Genomic DNA, 10683 nt, shown 5'->3' on the forward strand with positions numbered 1-10683 from the left:
ATTACAAGATAGAAGAATCATCTTAACATCATCTCTTTTCAAGTACCAATGCAAAAGACGAGGCCAGAGAAAGCAGCACGGGGAGATAATTTAATGTTAAGCTCTTCCTTGTGACACTACATCTCAAATTTGGTAAACCATTTCTATTTCAAAAATTTCTCTCTGAAGTGATTAGCTTTCTTGGGACTATGAATGTTGCTCCAACGGGTGAAGCACTTTGTAGAGACGTATAACAAGCATTTTCTACTCAATCATGGTTAATTTTCTAATTTGTTAACCAGACAACATTTAATGAGATATTAGTAAGGATAAAAGATCTCCAGTTATAAAAATTCAGGCATGACAGAAATACACACGCCCACATTCTGGATGAACTCAATTATCATAATCGTTGTAAAAAAAATCATCAGTCCTTAAGAATTGCAGTTTTAAATAACATTCCAATCCCCAAGAATTGCATTTTACCTATTGACAAAAAAGAAACAGAAAACTAGTGCAGCTACAATCAAGTAGCTTCTGTAATATCCAGAGGTCAAGGACTTAGCTCATCTGCGCAGAACTCTCAGTAGAAGCAACTAGAAGAATTGAACGGCAAACATCAAGTTTGAGCATTAATGGAGGAAAAATTCCTAAGAACGCCTCCAATGCCAATTATTCTATGTCTCGCCGTCGGAATCAATGCTTTCAAATTCCAATAGAATGTTGATTTAGTTAATACATTTCACAAAGCGAGCAAAGGAGTGTACAAATATATTTTATGCAAACAATTACAATCAATTCTTTTAAATTAATCTCTTCCTTTGCTCAGATATCTTCCGTGGATGAGTCACAAGGTTCTTGGGCAGAAGGAGCCGGCGACTGAACTGTTGAAGTGGCGTTGGCCGTTGCAGAAGTTGCAACTTGCAAGTACCATGATTTCCATGCGTTCATGTAGTGAATGAACATCTGGTCAAGTGCTGCAAAAATGAATAAAAAATCTTGAACCAATAAGTATTGCAACTCAAGTCCAACATGAAATGGAATGAGTTCAGGGCTTCCATAACAGAAATTAATGCTTAATATCACACAAAAATATGTTAAATGTTGGAGTCGGTCGAATGTTTAATCATGCAAAATGTAGATAAATAACAAACCCCTTCAGTGTCTTGTGTGACATTTCTCAGTAAACAAAGCAATCTGATTTGAGGCATAAAATACCCAAAATAGAAGACCAAGATCCAAGTCTGAAAATAGCATACCAAATTAAACAAGACCGGGTGCTTAGATTCGGATTAACAAGATCAATTTCAAATCCAACTGCTAGTCATGTTGCTATATGACTCAATGGGGCACGGATACCTTTCATTGAAACGAAAACTGAAACTACCCCGACTGCTATCTTGAATCAATCAATTGGGTGCACTGGGATGATGAGATCTGGAACAGAAAGAGACACTAGAACAACTTCCTTCAATTGGCAATGCTATGCCGAGAATAAATACTTTTACTAATGTTATTTATGCTTGCGATACGCACAGGAAAAATTTATCAATTAAGTGATGTTGAAGTTGTTTACAGAGAGGTTAAAGGAACTAAACATTTACGGCACTTATAGCTTGTATGATCATATTGGTAGCATTGTGTTCACTGCCAAGGCTCCATGGACAACTGATGGTGAAGACCTCGAGGACAAGGACTATAAGGCAAACATTAATTTTAAAGGCTGTATAACTAAGCAAAGTAGAGCATCAAGCTTTAGAAGATTTTTAAAATTCTAAAATAATTGTATATATAACTATTATAATTGTAATTATTTTTATTAAATTATAATTATAAATATCTTAAATATTGTTAAAATTGTAGTTATAATTATCACGTAACTAGTTTTCCCTAGCATGAACCTGCTGGGAAATAACAATTTAAAATATAGAAAATTCGACCGTTAGATCAACGGTGACCCCAAATGCTGTAGCTTTGGAAAAGAAAAGAGTGGCCCACAAATAATTGCCGCCATGGCTATAATTTCTCTGAAGTACCCTCAAAAATTGGACAGGTACACCCTAATAAACTACGTGGGAATTATTCCGTTGTAACCGCTGTCAGAAAATATATGCCATCCACGGATAATACGTGGAGGATGTAGTTACGTCCCGTAGCCCTTTGTTTTTTAAAGTATATAAGATTGATATAAGATCTCGGAGACAATTTTGAAGTCCTCCCGCCCAGTTCAATCTTAAATGCATAAACAATTATTGGAAAAGTAATTTAATTTTAAATCGTATACTGTGCAATCAAAGAAGTCAAATTTTAAGATGCTGTAGGGCACACAATGCATGTACCTTCGTTTTGGTAGTGCAGAGGAAATGGCGCTGTCCGCGCGTGATCTTGAGAGAAACATTCACCGTCTTTGCTTTCATCGGAATGATCATTCCCGCGGTCGGAAGACTGCGAAGAAGATGAAATGGTGGCCAGGCACTGCTGTTGCAAACGGAAAGGGCAAAATGGACCAAACGAGAAACCGGCAGCGCTGTCCTTCGATGACGATCCGGGCTTGTTGAGATTGGAATCCTCCAAACACTGAGAAGATCTGGTCTCTGAGACTGAACAAGCCTTCTTTTCGGTTTGTTCTGCTCTATGTGAATCAGTTGTGCTCCATTCCCTCCATCCTCCATTGGATCCGAGCGTCAGGCTGGTGGGCACTGCACTGCTGGGCACGGGCACGGGCACGGGCACGGGTACAGGCACGGAGGAGCCTTGGCGCTCGCGTGGATAGAGCGCAACAGGATTGTAGATTGCCCCGCCTGCGTTCAGATCTGAGCGGGGCTGCAGAGGCTTCAGAACCGTCCTGTTCTTCGCGGGAACTTCCAAATAGTCTCCGTTTAATGGCCGGCTTTTCTTCGTTTTCGAGGCAGCTGTTGTGCTTGTAGTGCTCGAAAGGACTGTGCCGAACTGCCTCTTTCTGCCTGGCGCTTCTGTAGAGAAATGAAAAAGCCCTCGAGAATGATTTGCAGAGCGTATTTGTGCTTGAAGTTTCTAGTAAAATTTTGTATAATTTTTTAAATCTAGATGATATTCTACACACTATCATCGGAATGGCAAGAAAGAAAAAACAATGATTCTTGAGATAGGAACCGAAGTATTGATTCAAAAGATATATACAGTTTATCCAAAAGCCTCAAGCATATCGTAAACTTACAGTCCTTGAGAAACTTTGTAGTTGTGAGGTTGAAATGTACTAGAATGCAGTCTTTACCTGAGGGATACTTTGCGTTGTCCTTGGCGCCTAGCCATTTGAACGCCGGCTTTCTGTTCTCGGCACTGTGAGTCTGTTTCAGCCATGGCGGGATTTAAGTCATTGATCATTCTTCGACAAAGCTAAAGACTAGACCCGAAAGTGCGTTTATTTACCTTTTCGATGAGATTTAGGGATGAGAGGATGTTCGCAATGTCGTAAAGGCGCCTAACTTTGGCTGTGACAATAACAGGGTACATAAGTTCCAATCGCGTTAAAATTGTTTTTAACCAGGGTTTCGAATCGAATCTTGTCTTAGGTTTAATTTAAGCAAATGGCGGCAAGAATGTACGGCTTACTTTTGAGCTTGGCTGATTCTTTGCATTCACCTAATAGCAGCCTGGCGGCATCTTCCAGTGAAACAATTTGAGCCTGTCGTGCAGAATAAAATAAATTAAAATGTGAGTTTCTCCACAGGAGAATGCAGATAAGCCTATGAGTCGTACCTGCGTAACGAGGAAAAGCTGAACAAATTTCTGCGTGAGAAGGCCTAGAGATTTCTCGCGCCTGCAATCTGCAATAATATTCAGATCAGCGCGATCTTTGTCCTTTATTAGTCAAAGAAAATAAATAAATAATCATGTGTTGGCTGGGAAATTTTATTTTAATATTGTACCTGCTTTTGATTTAGAGGCCTCACCGAAGACAGAAACCGGGCTGCTTTTGTTCAATCCGTGCTTTGTTGTTTGCCGCTTTACGTTATCCAAAGGCGGTCGATTCTCGTTCGATGAGTTATCTTCATCATCGTCATCCGAGTTCACGCAGACCTGTCACGAAGTTCGCCATTTTAAAAGAAATCCAAATGCCTTTTCAAAACAGTCCTCCCAGGAAAAACGCAAATAGAGTTTTGCTTACCCTGACGTTATTCATTTTGATCTCAGACAAATCTGAGAGATTTTTCACTCCCTTTAAAACATCTCCTTCTAGAGCTGCCTCCTGCAACGGAATCGAATATTTAGTCCTCCATTAAAATTCACAACACAAATAATGCAGATTTTAAGCTCAACATACCCGTAGCTTTTCGAGAAACTTAGGAATCCCCTCGTAGCCTTTCCATGTATATCGATTCTTCGCCTTTCTAACCAGAACCTGCGCAATCTTTCCTCATCAGCAAAAAGCAATCAAGGCGAATAACACTCAACGGTACAAAACAAATTAAATTTCAAAACAACTCACCCCAACGCTTTCCAAAACGTTAACTATGTCGTATATCCGGCGCCTTTCAACGCCCAATCGGCACGCTGCTTCGTCGAGGCTAATGGATTCAACTTTCTCCTGCGTGTAATGATTCAAAAAACTGCACACAAGAAACCACTCAAAATAAATCCACCGATCTACAAAAAATGCTCAAAAATCCTCACTCTGAACCAAATCTTTACTTACTTTAAACACAACAAACCCAAAGATTTCTCCTTCCTACTGTAAGTCTGAGGCTTCCCCTCCGGATCACAATACGAAGACATTTCCTCGCTCTTTTCCACTACACCACAATCAACACCATGTGCATCCACTCAAAGCCCTATCTTTTACCGTCAAGATCGCAGATCGCAGCTTCACCTACAAGCGCCCTACAATCTTTCACTCTTTCAGGTCTCAAAATGGCAGCATTTCCAGTCCATGAAAACAAAACCTCGATTTCCTTCAATAGCTGACTGAACTCAAACTTCGGCCAGAAAAGGCAAGAAACATTTCCCCGCCCACCGCCCCGATCAATCCACAGATCTTTCAAAAAAACGGAACAGAAATCTGAGATCTTCAACACGCACGATATCCAGCACAAACACTTCAACACGCCCAAAACAAAAAAGATTATAATAAACAAACGGAAAAGATCCTGCGAACTTGATTCAAATTTTGAGTGGGAAAACAATGGCGGGAGAGCATCCCAAAAAGATAGAGGCGCGGGACAGACACCATTAATTATATGCATAATCTCCTCATAAACATAATCACCATTCCAACTGTGCTTGAGACCTAACGGTGTTCTATAACTAACGGTTTCAAAGATTCCGCGCGCCTCTCGCAGATCTTGTATCAATTTCAAAGCGATACAATATGGGGCCCAATTTCAGCCCTAGTTCCAAACAAACGGTGCATTTTTGTAGATTTCAAAATTCTTGTAAATTTTATTTTTTAATAATTGCCTTGGTGAAAATTGCTTTCTTCGCATTTCTTTTTTAATCATTTTTTCTTTAATCTAGTAAGGGAAGGCTACAGAGTATAGGCCTAGGGGATAAAGCGGTTTAGTACTCTCTTTTTTGGTTAAATTACTTTATAAAGGTGGCAACCTAGATTTGTATTTTGATTGATTTTGGGTTAAATTTATTTATTTATTTTTGTTTCATTAATTGTTTATTTGTTATTTTAATATTAATAGGCGTTTCTTATTTTCTAATAAGATTAAATTATGTTTTTTAATTTTACTATTATAAAAATCTAGATCTACTTTACATTACATTTATTTAAGAATAGTAGAGTGAATTCTTCTATTTTGACATTGATTAATTGACTTTCTTATTAATTTTGTATGGTTAAGATTTAGGTACAAAGATTAAGGCAAAGATTAGTGACTTTTCTTTTTTTTTTCCTACTTGAAGGAATTACTCTCAGATTTTGAGCTTCTGCTCCAAATTACTAAGAAGTTACCTCACACCATTACTCAAGACAAGGTAACAGCTCCAAATTATAATCATTCTTACTAATTTTGGGGGGTTGAGATTTAGGTGCAAAGATTCAAGATTTTTGGCTAAGAAGTTACCTCACACCATTACTTGAGAAAGGCAATAGCTCCAAATTATAATCATTATTACTAATTTTTGGGGGTTGAGATTTAGGTGGAAAGCTTCAAGATTTTTGTCCTGTATGAAATCTTCACTCCAAAATTACCTCAAAATTAGCTCACATCGTCACTCAAAACAAGGCAAGTGTTGGAGATTCTAATTTTTTAAGTAATTTTGAGTAGTAAAATTTATGTGTAAGTATTCAAAATTAATTTACAAAATTATTAAATATTATTGCTTACCTTAATTTTTGGTAATGGGACTAAGATGTGGAATCTAATTTTGTTTGGCTTGGTCTAGCATATAACATTTGATAATAAGTTCTTGTTAAAAAGTTTACGCACTGCAGTTTATAGGGGGGTCGTGCTCACCCGATTCCTGCAGTCTAATAAAAAAAAAAATTCTTGTTTCTTCTACTTTAGCACTATTAAGATTGATAGTAGTAATCTAAAAAATTTATAAAAATATTGATATCTAAATAAATTTTCTTTAGATCCTATGAATTGATTTAGATAAAATAATATTTTTTATAAATATTAATTAAACCTCTTTCTTTTTAAATATTCCTAAAATATATACATATTTTTTTAAAATATATTGTCTAATTGTTACTTTTAAAATGTTAAATTGTACATTGTATTTTTTACAAGCATACATTATGTACATATTACTTTTTGTTAAAACAACAGCAAAATATGTTTAAGTACCATACCAAATTATATATTATCTTGTTAGCATAAAAATATATGCATAAATCTTAGTCAATTTAGTCATAGTTAAATTTTGCGATCATTCTAAAAGCTTATCTTAACATAATTGCATGTAAATCAAAATATATTATCCTACTCTCCCCACTCTCCACTAGTTCCAAATTTTAGATTCTTTCTTAAGACTGGTATTAGTATTAAAGGTTGTGCTGCCTCTAACCTAGTGGTACGTAATTTGCATATGGGTTTAGTACTGCCTCCTAGCAATGTTAAGTCTAAAAACTATGTCACTACTAGAATTATGGTTGAATCCTCTACCTTGAATTCTTTCTTCAGGGTATGTTTGTGTAATAGTTTTTTTTTACCATCAACGTTTTGAATCACACTACATGATCCATTATCAGGATGCAAGAGATGATCATTGAGATGCATACAGATGATGGATCATGTAGTGTGATCTCAAATGTTGATGGTAAACAAACTATTATATAATCATATCTAGAAGAAATAATTCATTGATATGGATTATGGAAATTTGATATTACTAATCCTCTACCTTTCTACTCAATTACTCCTTTGTGGGCCTATTGCATAAGTCTTGAAGAGGGCCTTCTACTGCAACTCAAAGGTGTCTTTCATAGGTGGTATTAGGTCAAGAGATATTTGAGCATGTTTCCTACTTTGAGAGTAAGGGATTGATTGATAGGTCCTAGCTTTTATGGCCTTTAGTATTAGACCGGCATACTTGGGTTTGGCACTAGAACCTTGTATTTATGAGTAAGGTTGAGATTTACCTATACATACGTGGTTTTTTTGTTCCTTTTTACTTCTCTTAAGATTGTGAAGTTGTCTTGACCATGGGTGACTGGAAATAGGATCAACTTATTTTCCCTTCCCCTCGGTTATCCTCCTTTATTCCTATAGATGAATCTATAGTTGCTTCTCTAATTGGGTAGGGATACCTTACCACCCTATCTCGTCCCCCTCTCAAACAAAACAAAAATTGGGTGCAACTTTACCTATGAGACTATTAGCACTATATCCGGTCACTTCTTCAAGCTAGGACGTAATGCTAACAACTTCTTCCACACTTCCTATACTCATATCCTTATGAATATTAATTAATTCTAAAGTTGAGTATAATATTTGGTTATGGAGATAGCCATCCAAGATCTAGAGGCATAATGAAAAGCATAAGAGCAATAAAAGATAAATATGATTAGAATAAACTATATTATCAAAGAGATACAAAATGATATAGTGGATATATGTAGAAGATCCCTTTATTAAGTAGATCAAGGTGACACATGGGAAGGAACAAGATTACGTAGGTGCCTTAGTCGTATGATACAACACATTAAGTATAATGTATCACCCATATAAGTTGTAAAGGTAATAATATGGTATGTCCACTAAAGGTTAAAGTTTCACTTAAAGTGGAAAGTCAATAATTTGAGAAGAATTGATATGTGTGTTTAGGACCTAGGAGAATCATAACTAAATATACTCAAGTACACCAACACCCCCCTTAAGTTCTTGACTTAGGCATCAAATGTGCACAAAAGATAAAATATGTGAAATCATTAGTTTGTGATTTTCTCTTTGGTGGATAACAAAATAAGTGGACAGTTGTTTCTCTGGTGGATGTAGCCCAAATCAAGTCCATCGTGTAAGGAAACTTGCAACAAATAATATAAATATTTCTACATGACCCATAATAGATTTGAAACAAATAGAACTTAAAATCCACATGTAATAGAATAGACAACATACCCACAAAAAATGTGACACAAGATATACCGTGGGGAACCTTGATTGAGGGGGAAAAAAAAACCAGCCTTGAAAAGCACCCATCACCATGTATAATTCAACAAAACACCATTGCAATACAACTATGGAAGCCTTCAAATCCTTGACCACCACCAATAAATCCACATGAACAAGCATGAATCCACACATCCCATGTCATGCTTCTATAACCTCCATAAATGCCTCCTTGGCTAACTTGTCTTGCTCGACTTTTCTCTATTGCTCATCAACAACTACCCTTGTGGTTTCTTTTATAATGGCAAGCTCCCATAAAACCACCAAGTGGTGTTACATAAACCATGTGCTACCTAACCCCCATTGACTTACATTTGATATTAGACATTTAATTATTTTCCCTAATATTAAATAATTACATCGAATATTATTACAATGTCACAACACAACACATCAAGATTGTCCCATAGGAATCTCTGCATGCCATGTGTCCATTTAGGTGCTCATGGGTGCAACATTACATAATAAAATAAAATAATATAATATAAATAATATTATACAACGTGTACAACACACATAATCTAAACACGTCACGTTAAATTTATATGTTATTGCATTATTTCTTCTCTTATTTTTTCATTATTTTAATGTATTGTTTACTGTTCATATAACTAAAACCCTAACAACCGGTATTAGAATGTTGATACATAGTTGCTAGTTAGCTAAGTTCTATAAAACAAGATGTTGATGATGAGTTCAAGGATCTCTTGATCAAATGCTTAGAATGCCTTTGTTATGGTTGTGTACATTAGGAAAAGAGAGCTATAGCAAAATATGTGGATGACCTTGGAAAATAGGTAGATCACCTCTCTTTTTCACAACTACACATTCAAAAAGAAGATACACCCAATAGGCTCAAGAAGTGACTTAAGTGCTAAATAGGGACTATGATCATTCAATAAAAGTGTGTGATTGATGAAAGTGGGAAAGTAAAAATGCAAACATTATGCAATGTAAATGATTAGTTAGGAAAGTGCTTTAAAAACTATTAAAAATAAACTGATACAAGTAGATAATGAGTTAAAATGCACAAAAATGTAAACCAAAAGATAGTTTTGACCTATGGTTGAAATTTGAGTTTAAAATGTATGGGTTGTGTTGAAAATGATGGTATGTACTTGCCCGACATGATGGGAATAGTGACTTGTCCCTAGTGTTTTCATTTGAATTTTTCACAAATTCTCTATTTGTTCTAGATCTTCCCAAAAATGTTTCAATGGCTCTGTAACTTGTTCTTGTGCATAGAAAAATGAGGGAAAAGGTTGAATAAAAAAGTTTTCCATAGTCAAGCCCTTATTTAGGAATCAACCTTAAAATACAATGAAATAAATGAAATCATGTTGTATTGTAGCAAAGGCTATATTTAGAAAATGAAGCATACCATACCTTGTAGAAGAAAATACTTCTATAAATGTGATTAAAATTTAGCTTTTAACAAACATGATAACCTAAAAGGAAATCATGAAAGGATAAACCTTTTGGAATAGATATTGTAATTTTCCACAATGTTTGATTAAGGAGAAGATAGAGGATTCCTAAATGAAAGCAGATGGATGTCGATCTCCTTCCTTTATATAAAAATCCTTTGCTTGGCCTCTAATGTTGAAGAAAAGTCCTTATTTTCTTGAGATCTACAAATGGTTAAATTTGATGGCTCCTAATTGGTTAGTTTTTTTTTCCTTGCATGTGATAGCTAAATTGCTACAATAGAATGCTAATAATGGATGGTGGGTCCCAAGATGAGGAGAATTAGGATATCTATATACATATTTCATCATTTCAAGGGTTACAATTCAAGGAGAGCAACCACAAAGACTATTTTCCTACCAAATCCCCGGCATGGACCTTTAGGCCAAATTTAGGGCCCATTTATCTAGGATATTATGATATCAATGGTGATATGTACCTAGGGGAATGAGCCTAGATTTGATGTAGGAGTCATTAAATGTGATAAAAGAGTAATCAACTCAATATGAGGTTAGAGAAAATCAGAAAGGCTAAATTAAGGAAATAGAATTTGGGTGAGAAAATAAATAATGATATTAGAGGAAAAAGAGAGAAGCACACTTAGAAATAAGGACCAACCTCAATTTTTAAAAAG

The 10683-nt window shown here is 35.7% G+C and overlaps 1 protein-coding gene across 1 annotated transcript; it reads right to left on the minus strand.

The window, feature by feature from the left end:
* Positions 1-363: 363 nt before the first annotated feature.
* On the minus strand, positions 364-5380 carry LOC149551509 (uncharacterized). The gene is made up of 11 exons (XM_089787015.1): positions 4655-5380; positions 4448-4568; positions 4283-4360; positions 4127-4207; positions 3888-4038; positions 3718-3785; positions 3571-3643; positions 3388-3449; positions 3233-3305; positions 2319-2951; positions 364-956 (listed from the first exon to the last, which is right to left on the minus strand). The coding sequence occupies exons 1-11, from the start codon at positions 4732-4734 to the stop codon at positions 805-807; spliced, it is 1572 nt and encodes a 523-aa protein (XP_089643141.1). The 5' UTR covers positions 4735-5380; the 3' UTR covers positions 364-804.
* Positions 5381-10683: the final 5303 nt, after the last annotated feature.

This window comes from Cupressus sempervirens, chromosome 6 (assembly GCF_028749045.1).
Source record: "Cupressus sempervirens isolate cs-2001-9-10 chromosome 6, ASM2874904v1, whole genome shotgun sequence".
Classification (NCBI taxonomy): domain Eukaryota; kingdom Viridiplantae; phylum Streptophyta; class Pinopsida; order Cupressales; family Cupressaceae; genus Cupressus; species Cupressus sempervirens.